The sequence below is a fragment of the Periplaneta americana genome, chromosome 10 (assembly GCF_040183065.1).
Source record: "Periplaneta americana isolate PAMFEO1 chromosome 10, P.americana_PAMFEO1_priV1, whole genome shotgun sequence".
Lineage (NCBI taxonomy): Eukaryota > Metazoa > Arthropoda > Insecta > Blattodea > Blattidae > Periplaneta > Periplaneta americana.
In genome coordinates this window covers 84,771,561-84,798,137 of record NC_091126.1, presented here as the reverse complement: position 1 = coordinate 84,798,137, position 26,577 = coordinate 84,771,561, and the positions used below count along the sequence as shown (strand labels likewise).

Sequence of the window (26,577 nt, the reverse complement as noted above, 5' to 3'; positions counted from 1 at the left end):
TACGTCCTAGTTTAGTATGTAAAAAAAAGCCTACAGGTAACGCAAGATGTCAAAACATAGAAATGCAGTTTTTACATCGCAAATTCATTACTTTGTTCTGTAAAATTTCCTTTCACGACTTTGGGTCCCTTTTCGTGCAACGGGTCACATATGTACTTAAAAACAAATATAGTACTATAGAACAAAGCATACAAACCTTCTTCAGCCTGTCTGAGTAGGTTGAGTTTTTGGTATCACCATCAAGAGCAATCACACGACTGTTGTTTGTTGCAATCTTGGCCAAAGCTGTACCATAAGCAAATCTTGTTGCCACATTCTCCCCAATCTTATAGCTTGGTGGTGAAGACAACTTGACACTAGCAATATCAACAATGGGCGCATCTTCTTTTAACGGTTTCTGTGGCGTCACTTGCAAGGGACCAGCATTCTTTATCAATGCAGTCAGATGCTGTAACAGAAAAATTATAGATTCGTTGATATTTCAGAATTGTTTTAAGTACATGCAATGAGTTTGTCCAAAATTTTTCGAAGTGTTTACCGAGCATAATTCACAACTCTACAATAGGGGCAGAAATGTGTGTGGTAAACTGAATTACTATTAGTAGAGTTCAGATAGCGACACATCACCATCTACCAGCACTGAAGTTCAAAATTTGACAATCAACTAATTTCAATATTATTATATATTTTTGATCCTAGGGCCTATGTCCTATGTATACTAATCTGTAGTGTAAACCACTCAGCTAGACTTGTTGACAGAATACAAACTGCAACTATGCAACGTCAAAAAATATAATGATGGAACAGTTTTATAGTCTTTAAAAATAGTCATTTGGACAAGTAGTTGACTGTCTATATCAGGGCTGCTCAAACGGTGAACAATGCATGTGTGGCGTTCACTGTGTCACTGTGCAGTGCACAGTGCACTAAAAGAACCTCCATCGAAGCACGAGTGGGGTTAAAGTTGTAACTGTGGCAGGTAGAACACACGTCATCTTGTTTTGAAACTATTTATGAACTGGAGATTACATTTCAGAAATTGTGAAAATGAAGAGATACCTGCAACCAATTTTGCAGGACCCTAATTGCGTTGCAGATCTTGCTTTTTGGGTTGGCATTACTGGACACCTCAATAACCTACGCTGTGTAAAAACCACCTAATAACAGATATGACCGATAAAATTAATGCCTCCAAAAAGAAGCTTCTTCCCTGGAAGAGCCAACATTCAAAAGAAAATACTGCACACTTGTCGGATTTAGATAAGTAACATATTTTATTCACATTTAATACATCCCAATGTCGGAGCACTGGGAAAGGAAATCGATGCTTTACTTGAAAGCGAATTCTTATCTTTCTTCTCGAATCTGCTCGATTACTTATCCATAACGCATTTTTTTTTTGTTTGCAAATTGTGCATTTTATTTCTGATGTAATAATATTTAGGAACAATTGTTGAACATATTTTGAAGACAATTTGCTTTGGTTGGCCAGAATCTGTACAAGGCGGTGCACAGTCGCAAGGTTATGTGGCAGCAATACACATCAATCATAAAGAGTTCAGGTAAATCACACATTCATTATGACTACTTTTATTATTATTATTATTATTATTATTATTATTGTTTTACTATTACTTTGACTTATCAACAGTTCTATTATCTTCAAAAAACAAAATAGAGCTATATTTCTAATCCTGAAACTTGTCTTTCAGGACATCACCGGACTGTGTTCTGGGTATGTTCGATGTCTCTATGAAGTGATTTTCCCTAAACACGAAAGATGACCCAGAACATTTGGAATTTATTAGAACTCCTGGAGTTATACAAGGCATATTTTACGCAGAACAAAATTTGCCTGCATTTTATCATAGTTTCTCCAAACTAGACTTTCCTCAACTCCACCAAGAAGTAGCCAAAGTCTTGTCCATATTCAGGTCCACTTATGTACTGTATGTGAATGGTTTTCTCCGTGTTTAAAAATACGAAACCAAGACTGATCAGTTCTGATGGAAGCAAGCTTGAAATATATTACAAGACTCTCTATCAGGTGAATAACTGTCCCTGATATTACTGACACTATTTCAAGATCACAAAAACCCAAATAAATAAAAAAAAGTGCTACCTTCTAGTTTTGTTATTCAAGATATGCTGTATGCAAAATACACCTACAATCCTGTAAATATTGTACGTTGCTACAGAGTGCACAATGAGAGAGAGTGACAGAGACAGTGTGTGGCAATGCAATTCCTACGAAGGAACTTTGCACAGTGGGCAGCTCTGGTCTATGTCAATGCTATAACCTATAACCTATAACCTACCACCATTCAATTTCCACAACATAGCAAGAATTTCATTAATATCTCATTTCCAATTTGAGATGTATTATGAGACTTAAGGCTCTTACTGATAAGTATCATCTTGGGCAAAAAAAAAAAAATGACCGGCTGCCATATGCTAAGTCCACTTCGGATACTTCACTTGATTTCATGAGAGCTTAGGTTTGTTTTGTTTGTTGCTTTTTCTGTCTGTCTATAGATCACGTGTTATAAATAATCTGTAACAAACTAGATTTAAGGGCTAAATTAGACGCAAAAGATACATTCTTTTCCTACTGGTGTATACCAGGTGCTGCCAGAAGGTGGACTTAAGAGAAATTCATGCTACAGGAAATCGGTCATTTTTTGTGTAAGACGTACCTATATGGAGTGAAAGACAGTTTGTGAAGAGAAACAAACTGCCAGAACAATTCTACACCCCCAATTTAGTGCAATAGTCCTGTAATTAAGTGGTAAACAAAACACAATCCCATTTCTTACAATTACTTACAGAGCCTCTATATTGACAATGTATAAGTTCATTTAGCCCACAAGAACATTCTCTCAATGGTGACAATTACTTAGGCAAACAATTAGTGGTGGTAATGAAGCAATTATTTCCAGAGCGGCTGTCTGGTACATTTCCAATTAGAGTCCCTGGTTGAATCAGTGTTGCCAACCTAAAAATCTAGATTGTAAATTAACAATATTTTCATATCACGAACTATATATGATGCAACTTGCTGATCCAATGATAAATGCACAATCCTGTCAAATTCCTTTTTCCATTAATTATTTGATTTTAAATATTGTGGGTATGTAAGAATGTAGAAGTTACTTATTTAAATATAATTGAAAAGCAATCTCTACAAGAATATAAAATGAATTACTTAGATCTAATTAAAAAGAGAGTGGAAGAGGATGCCAGAAAGTTGGGGTGCAAGAATTGGAAGGCTGCTACACAAGATAGAGACGGATGGCGACAATTACTAAGGGAGGCCCAGGCCCACCAAGGGCTGTAGAGCCAATGACGATGATGATGAATTAAAAAGCAATCTCTTAACAATCGAATCATCAACTGATTCTATGTATGTCACCTCCCATGATGCACCGAGGACAACATTACAGTTATGGCACCATGATGCACTGAGGACAATATTACAGTTATGGCACATCACTCCTTGAAATACAATGAGGTAAATGAAATGGTGAAATAGGTAACTGCCATCACGAGGACAAAAAACCCAAAGAGAAATGTTCCAATTTAACAAGTTATTAATCAATTAATTTGCCGTTACAAACTTCGGAATGTAATTACAATGACAGTAACATCATTTTGACATGCAAGTAGTTCAGACAACACGCAATAGAATGACAAAGCTCTTAATGCTAATTTCGACGAATATAGGCCTGAGACAGTTGTACATATAGGCCTACCAATATGACACTTCAGTATTAATAAATATTATTTGGACTGTAAGAGGCAAACGCAACTCAAAGCCAATATCTCAGTGACACTTTAAGAATGATTTCAAAGAAACAAATGACAAGATATTTGTAATGTACTACACTGCTGTATAATTTAATTCTAAGTGATCACATGGCACATTGGCAGCCCTGCAACAAAGGACATCTCATCTCAACTTTTAGTTTACATTATCAGCATCATCAGACTGATATCAATATTATGATCTGACCAGTGGAAAATTTATTTCTACTTTATGTAACACACATACATACTGTACAGCAGGTATGCTCATTCTCTGACTCCCGATTACGTTCTGTAATCACAACCTTCCAATGTAGCGCGTGCTGTTCCTCGTTCGAAGCTCGACGGATGACTGCGGAAGGCAGTTCAAGTACTTAGTAACGTACGAACAGTGCAGGACAATGACACAGTCAAAGCCTTCTGTAAGCAAACGATCATTCCATAGAGTGTGGGAGGAAGACTACTTTTGTTGTGCGTTCAGTGAAAACATAAAGTGTTTACTATGTTGTAAGGTACTGTCAAGAATACTACTGAGCAACATAAAACGACATTATAGGGTCTGCCACCCAGAACATGCCGAAGTAACAGAGAAGCTGTTTTCTGTAATATGTATTCATATACCATTATTATTATTATTATTATTATTATTATTATTATTATTATTAGGCCTATTACTATTATTACTGTTATTATTACTGTTATTATTATTATTATTATTATTATTATTATTATTATTATTATTATTATTAGTGTAGTGATTTTATTCTAGCAGAAATACATGTTTTGATAAAATAATTTTTCAGGGGTGCAACGTGCACTACAGCTTCAAGAATTGAAAGCACTTAATGAAAGGTCAAACATTGAAGAGAGTCGAACAATACAGAGTCTGAGTTTAGGAGCAAGTTATGTAGTATGTTGGGAATTCGCTAAGGCACTAAAACCCTTCATGGATGGTTAACTTGTAAAGACATGTATGGTGCCTGAACAAAATATTGTTAATTATATCTCTGTAGCCTACAGGAACAGTTCAAATGTGAATTCACAGAATATAGATTTAGTGATTTTGAATGTATGGAGAGTGATATTAACCTTTTTGTTAATCCTTTCATAGTAAATTTAGTACAGTCCGTGGAAGTGCAGTTCCAGGACGAGTTAATTAATCTACAAAGTAACGTAGAATTCAGAACTAAATTCAGAAATATGACTTGACAAGAATAAAATTATTAAAAAAATGAACAAAACGAAATATCCCAAGATGAGCTTATTCGCTGCCACTATATTAACTACCTTCGCCTCGGCATGTGTGTGAACAATAAAATTATTTTCGAGAATGAAGGTTGCTAAATCCAAACATAGATCCCGATTAACAGATGAGCATCTTTTGAAGCTGCGCATTGCAATAAATTCGTTGGAAATAGATTTCCGATTACTTGCAGAAAAGAATGCACATGTTGAATAGACCGCAATGTATGGTGGAATATGAAAATAACATTATCTATGATATAATAATAGCATAAATATATTAATTACCGTGTAATAAATAATGTAATAACTTAATATTACAGTGTATACTCTTTTCATTTTCAAATTCAGTTTATTAACCATATTTGTAAGAGTGTAAGAACTATGCCACTGGCGGTGCTGCAATGTAGTTGCGAAGCCCAGTTCATACACTGTGTGTGTTATGCAGTGCAGCATCATCCATGTAATCGGCGCTTTTACAATTTTGAGCATACCTGCTGTACAGTGACTCGTTGAAATTATATCCTGTCACCTATCATTTCACCCAATTCCAGTTGTCTTCAGACAGAATATTTGTCAATGAGTAATGTTTTGCATGGCTGTTGAAATGTTTATGCTTAGACCATTTAAACAGAGGACAATGCTTTTATAATATTCTGCTAATGTAGGCATGAAGCATTAATAGAACCATTTACATAATTTATAATGTAAATGCAATGCCAAGTACTGAGTAATAGGGTATGTTAATAAGAATAAAAATAAAATATATAACCACTATTTAAGGTTAAATATCAGGCATTTTCGAGGATTTAAGTTGTGAAAATACATGCTCGTATTTTAGATCCAGATTTTTACTATCTTGATCCTAACTACTACACTACTACTTTGGCTTCATAATTTTGAATCATTTTTCTAAAATATGAACCAAAAATATTTAATATCTCTGATAACTATAGTAAGCACGTTTAATTATATAAGATCATTCACAATACAGTAAAATCCCTCGTAACCGGCACCCAAATAACCGGCAACACCAAAATAATGGCACTTTTGGCTGGGCCAAAAAAAAAAAAAATATTTGAATCTGCCACATTGCTACAATCTGGGGCTCAGTTTTGCCACATTAGGAAGTTCGCACGAACTTTCATTTTCAGTGAATATTTGAGCCTAAAATTAGTGTATTATTTATGTTGTGTGATGTATTTTAATAAAGAAAATCCACACAGTTTTTATGTTTATTTAATTATGTTTGGTACGTCAGTATCGCCACATTAGGAGGTTAGCACGAACTTTCGTTTCCAGTGAATATTCGCTTTCGTTTTCAGTGATAAACCACATTTCAGAAATTCAAGTGTACTGTCACAACTTCAAATATTTACAAATAGAATAATACGAAAGAATTGTTCATTGGCTCCACCTATAAATAAAGTATAGATTGAAATAAAAGAGTCTTAAAATAAGTGTTATTCACTTAATATTTTAAAACAGTACCTTAATGACTTCGTCAGACTTATCACCAAGTGGTTTGCCATGCCAATTTTCCTGATCTTCAATAGTAGGGAAGTTCTTTCCTTTGTAGGTTTTTGCAATTATTGCCGTTGGTTTTGTTTTTGTAACAGATGCTTCATGGAAAGCCTGTTGAACAAATATTTGAATTTCAAAATCACAGAATTAAATACTGAAACTGTATTTAGAACATTTTTAAAATGTGTATTAATACTAATTTAAATAATAAAATGTCTTGCTAGAATTGTCTTATATTAAAACAAGTCCATTACATGCAACAATTTGATCTCTGAATTTCATAAAAAGTAGCTCCAACAGAATTTATTACAGGTTAATCAAGGTCTTATGAACTACAGGGTTGTTTCCGATCTCTGATAACGAATTTGAATGACATCATGTGCGTCAGGAGTCACATGACAGCTGAATTGTGACGCGAGGTGACAGACCAGTAGTGAGTGATTTCATAGTCAGAGTGCATGGCGACTCACAGCAGAAATTCCCAAGAAAATCGAGCCTTTTTGGGAGGGGTACATAACAACTCTTTCCGATACCAAGTACAGTTAAGTGAAAATAAAAGAAGCCTGCAATAAACGAGGTTTCATTATTTTCAAGAAAGGAATCTTCTGTGTACTTAATAAGATTGGTAAAGCTCGAATGGAATTGATTTGTATCATCTCGTGGGTGTGGCGACTTGTGACAGGGGGTGGATTTCCTTGCTTTTTCCACTCTGGAATTAATCTCATCCGAGCTTTGCCAGTCTTATTAGGTACACACAAGATTCCTTTCTTGGAAATAACGAAACCACGTTTATTGCAAGGTCCTATGATTTTCACGTAACTGTACTTGACATCAGAAAGACTTATGCAACCTTCCCTAAAAGACTCGAATTTCTTGGGTATTGTTACTGTGATACACCGTGCACTCTGATTATGAAATCACTCACTACTGGTCTGTCACCTCTCGCCGCAATTCGGCTGTTGATGTGATTCCTGACGCACATGACGTCATTCAAATTCGTTATCAGAGATCGGAAACAACCCTATATAACATATATGAGAACTAGACTGACATTTTATTTCCCTCCAATTGCTTACCTTGCAGAGTTCTTCAACATCATGTCCATCAACTACAACTGCATTGCAACCAAATGCATCCAGTCGCTTGCGGTAAACCTCCATGTTATGCTGCAGAGATGTAGGCTCTGACTGACCAAGGCGATTCACATCAAAGATGACACATAAGTTGTCCAATTTGTAATAGCTCGCGAAATGTAAAGCTTCCCAGATGGAACCTTCAGCACTCTCTCCATCACCAACCAAGCAGTACACCCTATCAGGGAAGTGATAAAACTATATTAAACTTCTATGCTTATTCATAGAGCAAACAACATCCTAGCCAAATATTTCTGGCATTGCCCTTCACTCTTCTCTGATTTCTCGCAACTCATTTCAGATAATTTCTGACTCCATATTTTTTAGATTGTGAAAAATATTAATATTAATTTAATATCTAATCTTTAATACTAAATCAAAAAGGATATCACAGAAGAAAAGGCTACAATGTTATGGTCATGCTGAAAATATGTCAAAGGACAGAACACCGAAATGAGTAATGGAATGGGTCCCAGAGAGTCCAAATAAGACTAACAGGAGTACAAGCAACTGTGATAACAAGAAATTTTTAGATAAATCAATGGATGGATAAAGAGGTAGAGAGGAATAACACATAGTATGCAGAAGACTGTAACACTTGATATATTATACACATGTAGAGTTCCTATGCAGACCAGTCCCATTTCAATCTCTACCTAACAAAATTTGTTATCGGGAGGCAAGTGGCCATATGTCAGTGTATGGCCAGGTCCGTGCACTCTTCCATATCCAGATCAGTCCCACTCCACCCCTTAACTACTTAGTTTCCACGAGACAGGTGCTCCGAACTACCGTCATTAAGCCAATGGAACATTACTACCTGGGACCAATCTGCATAGGAACTCTGTATATTCCAGATTATCATTCCATTGCACGTTTTGATACATTGGTTTTACGCATCTCTAAGATTCAAGTTTGTAAATTCCAAATTGAGGTCATAAAAGAACCCAGTCAGTTTAAATTAGAGCTGTCAATAGACTAAAAATTTTGACCAGTTAACCAGATGTTTTTAATAGATTAATCTAATTTTAAGTGCTTTTCAACAGTGTAAGTCTGAACAAAAGCACCTAATATTTTAATAATAATTCCATATGTGCTATAAAGGACAACACAAGATTTTACAAATAATTTTAATATTACTGATGTACGTAAGATAATTATTAAGCAATTGCCACTCATGATGTACCTATATAAAAATGTTGGGGAAAAGAAAATTTTCCAGTTCACATTATTTACATTCAACATCTCTTTCCTTCAGTCAAACTTACATGTTTATTCTTTAACACAGGACACAAACTTCACTATTAGGTGCTCCAACATTGAGAAAATAAACTGAAAGTAGCAATGCTAGTAGACGTAAATCCACTTTGGAAAGGAGAAACAAACATGATGATATTGGAGACTACTTGTGCTTCCACTATTACTGAAGATTTTTTAGCACATCTTCCAAAAAATGTTTTGCTGTCCGTCACCTTTCCACAGTCAATCAGTTTAAATCCCAAGCTTTCACAAAAGTTTCCACGCAATGATCCATAAGCCATATTTGAACTAAAGTTCACAAATATATAACACTAAATACAATGACGTCTCAATAACTAGCAAACACAATCTTTGAAAGTGAACTGATAACACTGTACAACACACTTTTTGCCCTCTGCATAAAAATATGTGGTTTTGACTCATTTCTGTATGGCTAATTCAAATATAATTTTAGTTTTTCTCAATCACGTACCATTTTTTTCAGAATTTCAATTTTATAATTTGTTGTTTATTGGTATGGAAAATAATTGTCATTCATACACAATAGGCAAAATTCCTGTTCTATGAATATTTCTGATCTTTGTGTTCGTTCATCTAGCTTCAAATATCATACCTGATAAGGCCAGCAAAATGAGTCGAGGGTCCAGCAAAGAAAATTACCCAGTATCTGCTCTCAATAGGTTGATGGAAAACCCCAAAAAAACCTCAACCAGATAACTTGTCCCAACAAGGATTTGAAACTGGGTCCACTCGTTTCAGCCAGACATGCTAACCAATACTCCACAGTGGTGAACAAGTATGAATTACATCAGATTTCAACAGAAAAGAAGCATCATTTGTACAACATCAGTGTTGCCAATATAAAGCATTCTAGTTAATATAGGACAAAGTAAAAGGAGAAGTAACAGAGAAAACAAAACATTTTGGCTTTCAGAAGACAGTTAATTCCTGCCACTCTGGATGATGTCACAATGGCTTGGGTATCTCAAGTTGCATGTTGAATGGCTACAAGAAGAAGATTGCCATAAGCAAATCGCGCATACCAAATTAATGCAGAATATTGCGATAAATCTGAGTGAGTGACTGAGGCACAGACACCAATAAAGGGGAATGGAATGGAATGAAATGGACTCTATGGGAGGGAGACACTATGGCCCAGCATTGAGACCTGTTATGATCTATTGCGCTAACTCTCAAGCTAGGCGCATTCCCAAACCCACACCAGCTGACTACACTAAGATTCGCTGTGTAGCCAGGTTCGAGCAGGCAACCCCCCTCCCCTCGTCCCTAGGCCAATCCTCTCCATGTGTTGCCAGCCTGCGATTGGGGAATGCTACGAAATTATGAAAAGATGGTGATGGAACGATGTAGGTGCCTAATATGGAGAAAAACTGAAGAACCCTGAGAAAACCTCAACTGCGTCCTTGTCTGGCACAAATGTCACTTTGGATTTTTCAATAAAAAAATCCCAGACCTAAATGGGACTCAAAGTCGGGACGCCTGCATAACAAGCTGGAGGTTTGAACATTCAGCCACCACAGGAGATAATGGAGGAGAAGAAAACGAGGTTCTGACAGTCCCTGTTCCTTAGTACTTAATTACATGAAGAAAGTTTCTTACGAACTTTCGAATAATTCCTCTTTCAATTAATTTAATTTGTGTAAAGCATAATATTTCTTTGCTTTGACACTCATCTGTGTAATATGTCTGATCTCCCCCTTCCAACAATGCTGGACTGAGCCCATATGTCTTATTCTAATCACAGCATAATATTCACTGCTGTAACAAACATAATTAAAATGTTCAGTAATAAGTAAAATCTTGTAGCAGTAAGTTGTGAAGCATTTAAAATAATAGTGTGTTTGAAAGACATTGCAAACAAAAGCTGTAGATGACACTGAATACATTGATAACAGTTTCGATGATAGTAATGAAGTGATTCAGAATATAATAAGTAGAAATGCAAGAGAACGAAATAGATGTAAATAATGTATGTTCTGATTATACTTGTAACAATAGACTTTTAGCTATTCTTACATCAGAATTATGTATACTGATCATTGGTAAATGAACATCGTCAAAAGAAGATATATCAAGCTCGGTACTAGAAAATGAGTCCTGGAGGATTCGTATGATATAATCGACTTCACAGTTCTGAAAGCATACACAATTAGCAACAGAGTTGTTCATGACTTCGAAAGCAGAAATTCACGAAAACAATTTATTTTGAAATTAGGAAAGGAAGCAACAAAGCCAAATATTCAGAGGGGAATCTCAAGCCCTCACTGCAAAGCTCCAACTCATCCAATCAACCACAGTTCCTTCAGGGGTTCAATTATCCCCTAACTGAAGCAGACAACACAGAAGACCAGTGGAAATTTAAAGCACATAGAATGTATCTTATGTCCAAGGGCCATAGATGAAATCTGCAAATAGTGTTTTTGTGTTGTACTCTTTACAAATGCATCTCCACACAACATTACACAGTGAAGTGATTTATTGTAAATTTGAGAGAGAGACTGACAAAAGTAGTTTTATTTTGTTAAGCAACATTTTCTTTATTGTTTAAATTGCAATATATATGCTCTGAAAAATATGTTCATTGTTTGAAATAATGTCTACTCTTGTATTACGAATGACAGAAGATATCTGTTCACAAAAACAGATGGTTGTCAGTTTACAGAAGATACGTTGTGGGGAATACAGTGAATATAAAAGTATTACGATATGTAATCTATGCCACCATACAATAAAGTTCCCTAATTCAGTAAATTTTGTCATATCTTATAAACAATTATACTCAGTGTGGACGAGTTTTGGAGTTTTGTAGAGGAGAGTCCGACTGATCTTGATGTAGTTAAACAGAAGTAAGGACTGCTATTTTGTTAAATGAAGTGTGAAGAAGTACAATAATGAAGGTAAAAAGTTACAGAAATAATTGCAGCAATTTTACGACACGCACACGCACGTTAATTCTGAAAAGAATCTTTATTATGTGCACAGACAATTTCGGCAGATTCTCGCATCTGAAGCAGAAATATGGAAAAAAAGTTATTTGGTAGTGGATTAACAAGAAAAGTCAACCAATTTCTAGTTTCAATTCGATCCCAGAATTACATCAATCTATTGCATAATATAGTTGACAGTATTTATAGATATGAAGAGATTTCATCACTACTAACCAAAATGCTAACAGAAGCAAGTGAAATAAGAAGAGGGGTATGACAAGGATGCCCTTTATCACCTACTCTGTTCAACATCTACTTGGAGGATTTAGTGAAGAACTGTCTTCAGAATATGGGAGGAGTGATTGTAGGAGGAAGAAGAATAAAGTGTATAAGATTTGCTGATGATATGGCGTTGTTAGCAGAAGAGGAGACAATACTAAGGGATAAGCTACTGGAGCTAAATGACAGCTGTGAGCAGTATGGAATGAAGATAAATGCTAACAAGACGAAGGCCATGGTCATAGGAAGAAAAGTAAAGAAGGTAAACTTGCAAATTCTATGACATTATATTATGGTCAACTAACTAGTAAGATTAACGAAGACGAAAGGAGGAACACATTTCATTTATACTCAGTTAAGACCATAATATGGTTACAATGTTCTTAAAAAATAAAACATGTTTTTATTCTCTTTAGAATATGTGATGACAGATTGCTTTTACACACATACTACCAACTGGTTATCAAAATTACCACCTTCGATCTTCACACACAATATCTTTACATCACTTCTCTATGGCAGCACAAGATTGGATGGTCTCTCTGAAGTCCATGTCCTTAAGCACAGATCATAGTTTGCAGTTCAAAGCATTGAGGTGAAGACTGCAAAACAGCCAATCGCAAAGAGACTGGAAGTCTAGAATTGTCTCCGAAGTCACTCCTGCACTGACTTTGATTTGTGAGCTAGTGCAAAGTTCTACTGGAAGCTCCACTAACCATCCCTGAACAAAACATACCTTAAATCTTCACCTCTTGTTTTAGTTATCGAGGTTTAGACTCCTCAAGGAAATTGAACTTACTGAAAGTCATAGCTTGGCACTGGAGGAGCACCTTTGGTCGTTCTGATGGTTGACAGTCTCTCTGTCATTTACCAGAACTTTCCTGTGATCATTCCAGAATACTGCTGAAGGTTTGATTTTATCTCTATACTGCTCCTTTAGCTGTGATGGTTTTGCCTTTTTGCCTGAGTACCCAGGACACCAATTTTCAAGTCATCACTGTTTCCTATCTGAATTGTTCACGTTGCATTGAAGTCTTGGTCTAAGATAATCAACAATGGTACCCCTTGGTTTTCTTAATTGCCCCAATCCATAGATACTTTCCCTAGAAACATCCTTCCTCATACAATGCTGGACCTACAATAGGGTGGGTGCAGCCTGGTTATAAAGGTCGTTTACAGCCTTAAAATATCTTTGTATACACCCTCTCAATTTTTTTTATTATATATGGCCAGTCTAGGTAGAGGTACAAGATGTCTTACAGGTCAATAATGCTATTTCGATAAATAAAGAAATATTTAAGGAATTTATCATCTACTTTTGAGATCCTATGATATTCTTGAGGCTAAAAAATTTAGATGCAGCTGATCTCGAATGGTGAACTCAATACTCCCAACACATGATGTAAGAGTCATCCTGATGTTGACTGGTCCTGTATTACAGATTCTGCCTGAGAAAATGCCTAATGTACAATTTACAATCAGTATAATTTTAAAAGATTTTAAATAGCTTAAAAGACACAAAGTTGATCGGTAGTTAACACTGTGTGTGGAGCATAAACTCACTTCACTTGAACCCAAAATTCTATTTTCAAGCTCACATGAGTTACAATACCCAAATATATATATATATTCCACAATGCTCCATCAATTTTCAGGTGTCAATGTCAAGAAAAAAACATTTAGAACTATTCCACTTAAAACTGCAATTATTACAATTTCACTTCATATAATTTAAACGCATAATGGGAAGAAACAGTTCACTCAAGTTACTTATTGAAAAAACAACTCACGAACTTCGTTAGTTTTTAAGTCAGTGACGAAAGCAACAGTTCTATTGAACTAACCTGATTCATTTCACATTCTAAATGTGATGGAAGAACTATATTTATCAAGATTATATGGTCCCATCGGAGTCAGCAACTACGTAATGCACCTTCACGTAAGTCACAGAAAATATATAGGTTCATTCCTTTTTTTTTTTATATAAGCCTATAAAGGTAAAAGGTAAAGGTATACCATTTATTTCACAATTAAATTCTAGTCTAGGCTGACCAGATTTTTTATGGTCCAGCAGGGGACATCGGCAATTTCAAGGAAAACCACAAATGCTTATCTAGTCACTCTCTGTTGAAATGTTGCACAAAATACATGTAACAGGAGATAAAATAATAGAACTTTGCACAATAAATTTGTAGAGCATCTTAACTTTTTAAATTAAATGCAAACACACTAACTCCTATACATAACTGAATCGGTCGGAGCTAAAAGGAATTATGTCAAAATATGAAATTTTGGGTTATGCAACAATTTGAACAACTGATGTCATGCGCATCGAATGGTGGAAGAGGGAACTAAGAATTTTAAATATTCTTTTGTCTTCTATAACATAAGAATATAATATTTGTGTTATTAGTGGAATGTTTTTGCTTCTCCTGAAAAGTTGTCAAAAGTGACTTAATTCCTTTTAGCTCTGACCGACTCAATTACAGCCACTAAGAACTCCATTTCAGTACTGATATGCATGGAAGTCTTTCACATAATATTGTACACACTAAACTCTAACACATTTTACAAGTACCTGTCTGAAGAATATACCTTTTTAAGGATCTGTTCATTCCCATACAGCTTCACAAGTTCTTCACATGAGAAACGAAAGTTTGTTTTCACTTGTAACAAAGCTTTAACTGTTTCAATTTTTATTCTTGATTTTTCATCAGTCCAGATTGAGTTCATCTTTCAAATGATGAATTACTGACTGAAAGACACATTATTAATGACACTATTTTGAGAAGATTTTTAAGTGGAATGGAATTTCTTTTTTGAAATGTTGAAAAACAACAGACCACTTTTCACCCGTTGGTTTGTCACAAAACTCCTAATTATTTTAACTACTTAAAAATGGACACTGCGGCTGTTCTAAAACTTCCGCGCAACGTGAATGAAGACAAAAATTCTATGTTCTTCTCAAAGTGTGCAGAATATCTCATACTGTGCTCGCTGGTTCTTCTGTCTCATTGAGAACCATTCAGAAATGTGCATGAATTGCAGCAGTTTCATCACAATACTTAAATATTTACGTGTAATATGTTAATGAAACAAAATCAAAACTTCTGGGGACGAAATTAATTTCCGGGGACAAAAATGGGGACATTTGCTCCCCAGGGACAGCAACTCAAAACCGGGGACATCTCGTCAGTCTATTCTAGTCAATAAGTAAAAAGATAGGAGAAATTTTTATTATATTTCTTTTTGAACATGCTGGAGCAGGCAGTTAGAAAGAGAAAGATTTTCTTGCCAAAGACTTGCTTCCAATACTATTGAATCACAATGCAAAACCCTCATTAATGCTTAAGATTTTCCAGAAGAGCTAAATAATGTCGTCATTCCTCCTTCCCAGCTACAACATCATTACAGTGGTAGTGTTACACTGTGAATTTTGGTTTTTGAGTTGAAATAGATTTTAAGAATCATTAATCCAGAAGTGCACATAGGGCATATATAAATTTTTGCTTTCAATTGTTTCACTTGTATTTGTGACTTTTCAAATGGGTGTTGGAAAAAAGGTAAAGCTTCACAGATGGTAGGGACGACTCTGCCAATGCTTCATTCAGTGCCCATGCACCCTCATCCCTACACCCTAAGATATTTACAGAGAGGTTATGGCAACAATGCAGGAAAGTGAGAGGGAGAGTATTCCTTCTCTTTCTCAAAATCCTGTGCCAACATGAACCAACTGAACTTTAAAATGGAACTTACCTGTATGAAGCCTTGTCAAAGTACTTGCCAACATAGGCCATGCCACAAGCAACAGAGAGTCCCTGGCCCAGAGATCCAGTTCCTACATCTACGAAATTGAGCCTTGGTGTTGGATGACCTTCAAGATCACTATCAATTTTCCGCAAATTTTGTAAATCTGTGACTGGGAACAGACCTGCCTCAGCCCATGCTGTGAAACAAATGAACACAATGGTATGTACTATTTCCTTGAATGATCGTATCATGGTTAGTTAAATATATAAATAGTCTTGCAAAGAAAACTTTTGTGCCAAAATACAAATTAAAATAATTATATTCGAAACCAGATTTTGGGTATTGCACTGTGTCCTGAAGTTTGTAGTTTGTAGTTGATTTACATTGCTGAATGCATCATGGGTACACAACACTGATCATATTAACTAATTTTTGAGGGGAGGAGGGATTTAATACAGTAGAGCGTCTCGTTTAGGCACAGTGAAAACATAAAGTGCAGGTAACGTGTGGGGGGAGGACAAGCCGTACGATAATAAACACGAGGGATGCACAAGGTTTTAGTTACAACATTTATGGCGGAGTATTAACTGAAATTATATTTTCCAAAAACACACAAAACAAAAGGACACATATTGCATAACGTTATCATATACACATTTTAACAAACAAGCAATGTGCAACATTGAAATAATTCAATATAACAAATCAAATTTTGCTACTTATATGATGTTGTTTTCAAGCAACATTTTTACAGTCATGAATTTCATTTCCTCTATGACTAACATATCACTGTCGTCTGTGGCGGAATTAACAAAACCACAGTATATTCATCTGAAGCGACAACACTATTTCATAAACATAATTATCCCTTCTTAAAATTCAATGTATTCAGGTACAGTACAGACCAATATACTGTAGTTATGTTAATTCGGCCAAAGAAGACTGTGATATTATGTTAGTCATACAGAAAATGAAATTCAGAACCGTAAAAAATGCTGCTTGAAAGCAACATCATGTAAGTAACAAAATTTGATTTGTTATATTGAATTATTTCAACATCACAATTGCTCATTTGTTAAAATGTGTATATGGTAACGTTATGCAATTTGTGTTCTTTTGTTTTGTGTATTTTTGGGAAATATAATTTCAATTAATGCTCCACCATTAATGTTGTAACTAAAACCTTGTGCATCCCTCATGTTTATCGTACGGCTCGTCCTACCCCCACACGTTACCTACACTTTATGTTTTCACTGTGCTTAAACAAGACGCTCTACTGTACAGTAATTGCAATTGAAGAGTCCAGGGGAAAAACTTATGAGCTCAAAACTATCGATTTTCTGTTTCTGATGTCATGTAATAGCTCAGGTAGTGTAGATTTGTGTGGTCTAACTGTACAGAATAACAATTAGGCTAGAGAAATTTGAAGAATTATAATCCAAAGACAAGGGAATATAGTGGGTCTTGAAACTTTTAATTTGCTCTCCTGTAAAAAGAGTAAAATATGAGTTAACAGATTCTCTCCCTGTGCTCTTCAATGATGGTGGCAGTGGTTAGACAAGGTGGTCACAGTGGTGTGCAAATGAAGGAAATATAGACTAAAGTGAAACCCAATTTCTTGTAAATTTCTGTTTCAAATTAAGAAGTTTGGGAAACAATGTATACTAGGATAATCACTTCCTGAAACATATGCATCAAACACAATTTTAACAGCACAGGACTTAAGAATTTCATGAATATCATACTGTTCCTCTCCATTAATAATATATGCACTTTTTTTTTTTTACAGAAAAGAACTAAGTCAAAAATGCTGAAAACAAAAAAAGCAGTTTAATTTCAGCCTTAAAAATAAATCATTCTTAAAAATGAATTTTCATATGCAACATTCTTAAAATCCAACCTAGTTCTGCAAAGGAAAGCACAAAAGATATAAATTTAATTTAGGGAAGTAGAGTCATATTACTGAACTTATTTTTTTTTTCTGAAATTATTAATTTGATTCTTACTGCTAATTACCACGCATTTGTAAACTGAAGTATCAGGGCAGTAATGGAATCCGATATAAAATCTACAAAGCATATGCACACACCCACACCCACACAAAAATACTTTATGTAGTTAATTAAAATATGAAGAGAAGCTTCACAGGTTTCTAATTTAGAAATCTATCATGTTAATACACTGAAACAACATACTTTAATTTCCTCTAATTTAAACAAAGGAGAAGCAATTCTGATAACAGGAAACACATTCAGATGTAACCCTTGGGTATTCTGAAATTATGAAATTCACACGTACAGAAGAAATTACTGATTTACTGTGATGCTTACAAAGTGTGTAAATATTACCTGCATATAGTATGGGAGCAGCATGTCCCTTTGACAAAATAAAGCGGTCACTTGAAGCATCCTTGGGACTTGACAGTTTGTATCTCATTACATGGAAAAACAGAACGGACATAGCCTCTGCCATTGAAGCACATGATGTTGGATGTCTGAAAGAGGAACCACACTTTTGTAAAGACTAATATTTGAAATTAAATAATCAATTAACACGACAAAATTTCTACAAATATTCCTTCTTTCTTTTCATTTGATGTCAGACTGCTAAGACTTTTTTATTGTAGTGGAAGAAGACTGATGGCTACATTTATAATTTTTTAGAAATTGAGAGTTAAACAGTACAACATTTCTCATTTACGACATTAATATAGAGCGCAATTTTCAGTTTATTAAAAAAATATGTCCTGTATAAGTTAATGTTTCAGCAATCATTATTCATAAATGTTTTCATGTTATCAATTTCACAGTCCACTACAAACTCAAGTGTATTACTGAATGACAATGAACTTCATATTGTCTATAAATAATTAATGAATTTTAATACTCAATATGAATAAAATATTTCCAATAGTCAAGGTGTTTATGAATGTCAATTCATAGATTTGCCTGGGGCTTATGTACAGGTACAGAAATAAAATTTGGAGCTCACTTATTGCATAAGTTCTGCTTTGAATTGAATTTATTGAGGGGGGAGCACTATGACCCAGCACTGCGACCTGTTAAGATCTATTGCGCTGACCCCCTGGTGACCACACTAAGGTCCTCTGTGTGCCCAGGTTTCGAGCAGGCAACCCCACTCGTCCCTAGGCCAGCACCCTTCATGCATCGTCAGCTAGTGTTGGGGGAATGCTGTGGAATGATAACGAAATGGAGAAATGCTGACGGAATGATGTAAACAGGAAAACCCCTGGAAAAACAGGAAAACCCCTGGAAAAACCCCAACTGCGACCTTGTCCGCCACAATGTCACTATGGATTTTTCCAACAAGTTCTGCTTACAACATACTGCACATGTCCATTTCTCCAAAGCAGTAGTTGACATGGCATCGTTTTGTCGCCAATTGAAATATATAATTTTTCTTTGATTCTTGTCGCAATCCGAAAGGCATTTGAAATGATGTGATGAAAAGTTATCTAATATTAAGAGTAGATGGGTATTTATAAACACTGCTGTAAAATAGAATGACAGTAATTAAATTTTACCTACATTATGAATAAAATGAGTCGACATGATCTGAACATGGAGCTTTCTCCTTAGCGATCAAACACGATGTCACAGAGCCATCGGAATGTTTTGAGAGGAATGTCATGATCACGATTATCTTAACATGTTCGTTTACTGAACAGCATTTCGTCATTAGTATGAATTTCGCGATTTTGTTATTAGTAGGAAAAATAAATATCTTCCTCTATTACTGGTAAAATAATACTGTTTGAACTGTTCTAAAACCGTGATATCATTATTAGGCGTGTGTTTTGATTAATACAGTAAAACCTGTTCAAGACGGAAGTGACATGGTCCTAATTTTTTTTCCCGTTGTGAACAGGTTTCCCTATTATTCAGGTGTGAAATTAAAATGGAATATTTCATCACTCTTATACATGAAAAACAAAATGGTATGCCGCAAACTGTAAGAAGTACAAAATATTCCGTTTAACACTACTCACATTAAATCAGCCTTCTGTCGCTTATTCTTTTGGTGAATCATCTTGATTAAAATATCATTTTCTGTATAAATGTTATCGTGACTCCTCATCAGTCATTAAATACTACTAAAGTTTACTAATCTCATTCAATTTAATATCTAACACTACACTATAATACTGGACTGTGTATCACTGCACATTATTATTTAATTGGGCTAGGAGCCATCCTTTAGAAGCATTGAATTCTGGTTTATCTAAATTCTTTGCCAGTTCAATGGCTTGATTTGTGGAATAGATCCAGAAATTGGCATGTTCTTTGAAAGATCATGAAGAACCCACTCCCACAACAGTTCATTTATTTCCACATAAACAATTGTTTTCTGGTTCCTTTTATGTCCTAATATTGGCCGCAAGCCACTCATTATGATCTTTATTTTTAAAGTGTCACTCCTGAGTTTTCCACAACTGAACTTCAACATTATTTTACACACACTTTGTTTCCAATTTTCCTTTAACTCGATAACTTTTACTTCGTCACTTAATGTTAATGCCACATTTCACGCAACTTTTTTTTTTTTTTTTTTTTTTTTTTTTACCAGAAATCACTACACTTGCGCTCTGTCTAGCTACGACAGTATACAGGTGTGAAAATCTTTGAAGGGACTAGTCTGCCTAGTCATCAGGGTAATAAAATTTATGACCGACAGGCCAACACACCCTCGCACCCTCTAAAATTTTGCAAAGAGAACTTGTTTTTATCCCAGTGACCTACATATTTCGTATACCGGTATTCCTTGAAATTACACGTTGTTTCAAAATATAGTTTACATTAAAGCAGTATGCCCAAAATATTACTTCCGTTTTGAACAGTAGCAGGTAGTTCCGTTTTATTCAGTAAAAATTATACAGAACACATACGAATTTCGACGGGACCAATAAATTGTTCCGAAATAGACAGAATTCCGGATTATTCAGGTTCCGATTTGAACAGGTTTCACTGTAGTAGCTATGTCGATGTGCGTGGTGAAGCCATGCCTCATTAACATTGCGGGCAGCAGGGGACAGACTTCAGCTGATTGCTCTGATGGAAAATGGCTCTTCAGTTCCAGAGGCGGGTCGTAGACTAGGAATTCCTCATTCTAAAGCTCAGGGGTGGGCTCGCCGTTTTCGAAATCATGGAAGTTCGGGAGATATCCTGGATCTGGACGTCCGCGTATTTCTACCAGTGGCGTATACTGGTTAAAGGGTTTGGGCTACCACTGACCCTATTATTACACAAAATATATTTTAAAATCCCTATAATAAAATTCCTTACATAGCCTATTTATGTGAATTCCAGACGTCTTGATTGCGACGAAAATACGTTGATGACTTCGTCCTTGAAATTACAGTTGGGCCACTTGCAAAGTTTCTGTAGAAATGACTTTTTAATGGATATTAGTGCCAAGCCGGATAAACGTTCTTGTGTATGAGTTGATCTACAGTAGGATTTTATTCTCTTCAACGCAGAAAATGTTCTTTCTACCTATGCTGACGTAATGTCACAATTAATGTTGCCAATTAGGACTTCAGGAATAACTTGGTTCAGCTGGTCTTCATATATGGCAGATAATATTTCATGGATAGGTTTGTTCGAAAAATCAAAGACTTCTGCTGAATATATTACACTTAATTCATTTTTCAAACGTACTTGATCAAAGTGACTGTTATAGGACTGAAATAATTTGTTTATTGCCTCATTCGGGAAGTTTTCTCTATAAGCAGAAAATTTTTGAGAATCTAGAAGATGTGTGAACTGAAGCTTTCCATAATCAGAAAATCTGTCAGTAATTTCCATGTGCATACGATCTAGTATGCTGTAGTACAGCTGCCTGTATTTCAATTCATCATCTCCTTTTCTTCGCTTTAATGGTGGTTCCATTGTATTGGCTGAAGAATTTTCATTTTCCATATTACTCCATATGGAAAGAAACCCACTACGTCTGAACTCTGATATAGTATTTTTTTTTTAACTTTGATACCTCTTGCAAGTAGTATGCTATGTCTAGACTTTTTGTCTGAAGAATATTGTAGAGCACATCTGTATGTGCGAACACTCTAGCATAGACTTCAAGACGAAATATATTCTGAAACTGTGTGAAAAAATTCAAATATCCTTGGAGCCTGCACATTTACAGCATCATCCCAGTTTTCTTCAGAGTCATTACAAATGATATTTTTAAAGAAAGCAGTCCGTTTTTCTCTGTATTCCTTTACTGTATTTACAAGCCGAGATGTAAAATTCAATCTAGTTGGTGCTACTTTTGGGAGTTTCTTGTTCATAAATTCCTCGAGTTTTCTGATCTTTTAGGAGATGATGAGAAAAATGCAGCTAAACCCGACAGTGTTTTGAAAAAAAATGCGGCATTCTGGAATGGATGAAATAGTTTGTTGCAAAACTAAATTGAGAACATGGCTGTAACAATGGACAAATAGTGCTTGAGGATACTTTTCTTGAACTTTTGTTTTTAAGCCATTAATATTTCCCGCCATAACTGAAGCACCATCGTATGTCTGTGCAATTAACTTATTGCCGACATTGTATTCTGCTATAACACCTTCCACATGCTGAAACAAAGCAGCAGCAGTTTTGTCCGAACTTACATTTGTGAATCCTATAAACCGTTCTTGAACATTGGCAGTACTGTCGACGTATCTTAAAACAGTGGGCAATTAACTCTGATTAGAGCAGTAATTTGTTTCATCAACAACAATGGCCACAAAAGGTTTTATGTTCTTTATCATAACCCCACTTATAGCAAATATTAAGTCATTCTGAATTGCGAGAGAAGTACCACGAAATACTGTTGAACTCTCAAGATGATTGGCAGTAAATGGTCAAATTCACTTAAGGAACTTAAATATTCAATATAATTTCCTATATTGTCTGATTCCACACTCTCGTTATGACCCCGAAAAGCCAATTCTTGTTTTCCTAGAAAGCAGACTGCGTTAATAAGATGCAGTAAAATCTCCCGATTTTTTTTTCACAAGAGCATTGTGTTGGTTGATGTGTAGAGCTTTTTGCTTATCTAGCTGTAAATCAATTCTTGTCTTCCCAAAGTTTGCAAAGTTCATGCTACTACAAATATGAGCTTTTGATTTGTCGTATTCTAGGACTGCCGTTCGAAGGGAGTTCATATTATAAAACCCCTCTTTTGACCACACATTAGTTTCGCGGCTAAATAACAAACATGGCCAGCAAAATAGTTTAGACAGTTTAGAAGTACCACACAACCAATTCCACTTACCATATGATGTTGAAGTGAAATGGCGTGTGTACTCTCGCTGTTTTTCTTTTACGTCCATGGACAAATTTAACTCAGGAGTTGGTCTTTCCATTTTCACAATTTCAACTTTCTCGTTGTTATGTACGACGTTTAAAAGGCACTTTTAATAAACCTTCTATTACACAGTCATTTTCAACACAAACCTCTCCAGAAACTTCTGCCATATTTTTCACAATATCACTTAATTGGGAAATTAAAAACTTAATAATTCACAATTAATATAACTCTTAGACACTCGAACAAATCACAGATTTAAAATAATGCACTGCGTATTGCTGCTTCGCGCATGCGAAGAAACCGATCACGAGAGCGGCAACTCGCCCGGCCTACATTGCACGATGGAAACAGAAGGGAGAGGGGGGGACGGGCAGTTGTGCGAAGGACAGCGTGCGCGGTACGGTCACAGGCTACCTCACGTAGCAAGCGGTTTCTCCAGCGATGCCGCCTTGACAACTTGTTTCTTTTCGAGAGCAGAGAGCGCATATAAATCTAACAATTACTTTAATTTTAATTACTATGGTAAAACTAATAATACAAAATTATTACATTATATTATATTATAAACTTTTTCTTTTGTAATTTCCTTGGGCTACCGCCGGTAGCCCCGGTAGTCCGCAAAATACGCCCCTGATTTCTACAAGGGAACAAGACGAAGTAGAGCTGTTCCTGAGGATCCCTGCCACTCTGCTCGTCAACTGTAGGCTGCGTCTGGCTTTCCAGGTTGTTCTCGAACGGTTCGTAACCATCTGAGAATATATCATCAGACGTTACCGGGCTGCGACTGAAGAGAAAATGACAACAGAACAAGTTGCAGACCGTCTCGCTTTTGTAACCAGCCTAGATGACCGTTTCGATTGAGGGAGAGTTATTTTCTCTGACGAGACCAACATTTCGACAGATTATGATAGACTTCTAGGAATTTATAGAGAGCCAGGTTCGAGGTATGACCCGACATGGCAGGCCGGGATGCATTAGCGTATCATGCTGGTCCTGAATGTCCGGGACAGGACAGGTGTCATAGAGGATCTATGGCTGCTTGGATTGGGCGCAGTACCGACACAATTTGGAGAACGTGTTCCTCCCATCCACTCGGGAAGGTTATTCCGAAGAAACATTATTGTTTCAGCAGGATAACTTTGCTGCGCATACAGCGAGACACAGTCAAGCCTGGTTCGCTGAGAGGCCTGAGATCGAAGTGATCAACTGGCCTCCTGTGTTGCCAGATTTGAACGTAATAGAGAATGTACAGTACGATTATTTAGTCCTGACAGTCGCTGGAGATGTGCGCCTGGGTCAGGCGAGTCCATTTAGTTACGCCAAGGGGTGTTTGAGTTAGTCTCTCGCTTGCCCTCGGAGCGATCGGATGTCACACGTGCGGTACAGCGGTATGTTTCCGGTACAGTTAAGCTGTATAGCATTCCTTTACCGACCGCTCGCCCTTATCTCTACTTCGGAGCTCTCCCCACTACTCCTATTACTTCCCCTCTTTCGAGTCGCTGAGCTGTCAGAACTAAATAATCGATATGTACGGGCGTAATTAAAAGAGAGGCACGAGAAAATAAAACAATCCCCCTCGGAATCAGGTTCTCGAAACGTGGGAAGACCTCGCCACGGATCGAGAACACTTGTTCCGCAGTCTCGTCAATTCCAAGCCTTGCCGGATCAGAGCAGTGGTAGAAGCAGATGGTTGGTGGAGTAAGTATTAGGTTCTCCAGTGTTTTTTTTTTATATTTTTGTATCTTTACTGTGAATAAATGGATCTTCCGATATATTTTTATACTGTTATTTTTGCTGGGTCAAGCCAAATATAATCCCATGGAGTCGACATAATGGAAAACTAACAAACATCCGTCGCAGTTGTCCGAAACAATTTTATGTTGAGACAAAACAATTCGCCGTCCACGGGGACCGAACCCATGATGTTCTGCACGTCGCTCAGACGACGCAAACGACTGAGCTATTATGACGTGATACAAACTCAGTTATCTGCGTCGCGTTTCGATCTCCTGACGACGCACAGTGTGTAAAAACGGTAATCTAGCTGGACAAAATTATAACTTCTCTCCTGTCCAACAGATTTTTATGGAACTCTGTACAGGAGTAATGGGTAACACATATTTCTCGCGTGTAAATTTGTATTATGTTTGTGTAAGAGTAACTAAAACGTGGTTTTAGACAATATTAATAACTTATATCTTGTCTAACAGATATTCATGAAAATGTGTACAGGGATTACAGGTAGCTTATATTTTTTTGTGTCAAAACTCTGATTACATTTGTATAAGAGGAACTCTCTCGTTATAGAGGGTGGTTTTAAAGAAAATTATCAACATCTCTTCTATATTTGGATTTTAATAAATTCCATCACAATGAATCTTTGTACAGTTAAAACAACAAATTAATATTCATTTGTGTCGAAATCATAATGTCGAAAATTGATTTTTGTCGAGCTCGATCGCGCAAATTGCTCACTGTGCGACGGTCCCATTCCAGTCCAGGGAACGTAGTAGTGTTCACCTTGCACTCTAAGCATCATCAAGAGTAGCTCAAAATTTTTCTTATCTGTACATAAAATTTCGAATACACCACAATGTTCAATTGCAATACATTATTTAAGTTTTACAAAACAAAAAAACAGCTTACAATGACAATTTTCTAACATACAGTACGATTATTTCCTTAATGTCCCGTCCTCAATAGATCCTGCGAGAAAAGGCAGTCAGACAAAGCCATACTTCCAAGAATGCCACCCCTGCATGCACGGATATTGGAGCATGTTGAGTGTGCAATCTTAATTCAGAATCCATCTTGAGAAGTTAATAAATTGAGCTTTCGTTCAATTTTTATAATTTTTTTTGTATTGAGAAGTTACTACAACGTATTACGTGTCTTAAAATATTAAATATTTATTTACGCAACGATGGTAAACCCTTTGCACACATCAAAACATTTAGTGTATACATGTTATGAGAAAGTAGAAATAGAGTCGTGTAGAGAAATAACATGAGCTTCAAGATTATTTATGTAGTATATCATAACTGCTCAAAGAATAATAGCGGCTATTTTCTTTAAAGAAAACGCTCAAGAGGTAACAAATACTATAGGCATTTTTCGAACACTTCTGTGATTATGAATTTCAAATTGCCAAAAACACTGTTCACGTAGCAGCAGTTTCACCATTCTCCAACTTCACATTCATATTTATACTTGTGGGGAAAATTAAAAGGACAGGGATTACAAAGGTAATTCCCACACGCTGAAAGAACTAAATGACAGTATTTTCAGAGAGACATCAATCAGCCGAACATCATTATGTGGCA

The 26,577-nt window shown here is 36.0% G+C and overlaps 1 protein-coding gene across 2 annotated transcripts in view; it reads right to left on the bottom strand.

Moving 5' to 3' along the window:
* LOC138707845 (transketolase-like protein 2) overlaps positions 1-26,577 on the bottom strand; it is a 163,271-nt gene that overhangs the window by 35,492 nt on the left and 101,202 nt on the right. For both annotated transcript variants that reach the window (XM_069837824.1, XM_069837825.1), the window contains exons 2-6: positions 18,289-18,434; positions 15,947-16,136; positions 7,647-7,881; positions 6,538-6,681; positions 197-448 (exon numbers count right to left, since the gene is read on the bottom strand). In XM_069837824.1, coding sequence (XP_069693925.1) covers positions 197-448; positions 6,538-6,681; positions 7,647-7,881; positions 15,947-16,136; positions 18,289-18,434 — 967 coding nt within the window. The remainder of the gene's footprint in view (positions 1-196; positions 449-6,537; positions 6,682-7,646; positions 7,882-15,946; positions 16,137-18,288; positions 18,435-26,577) is intronic.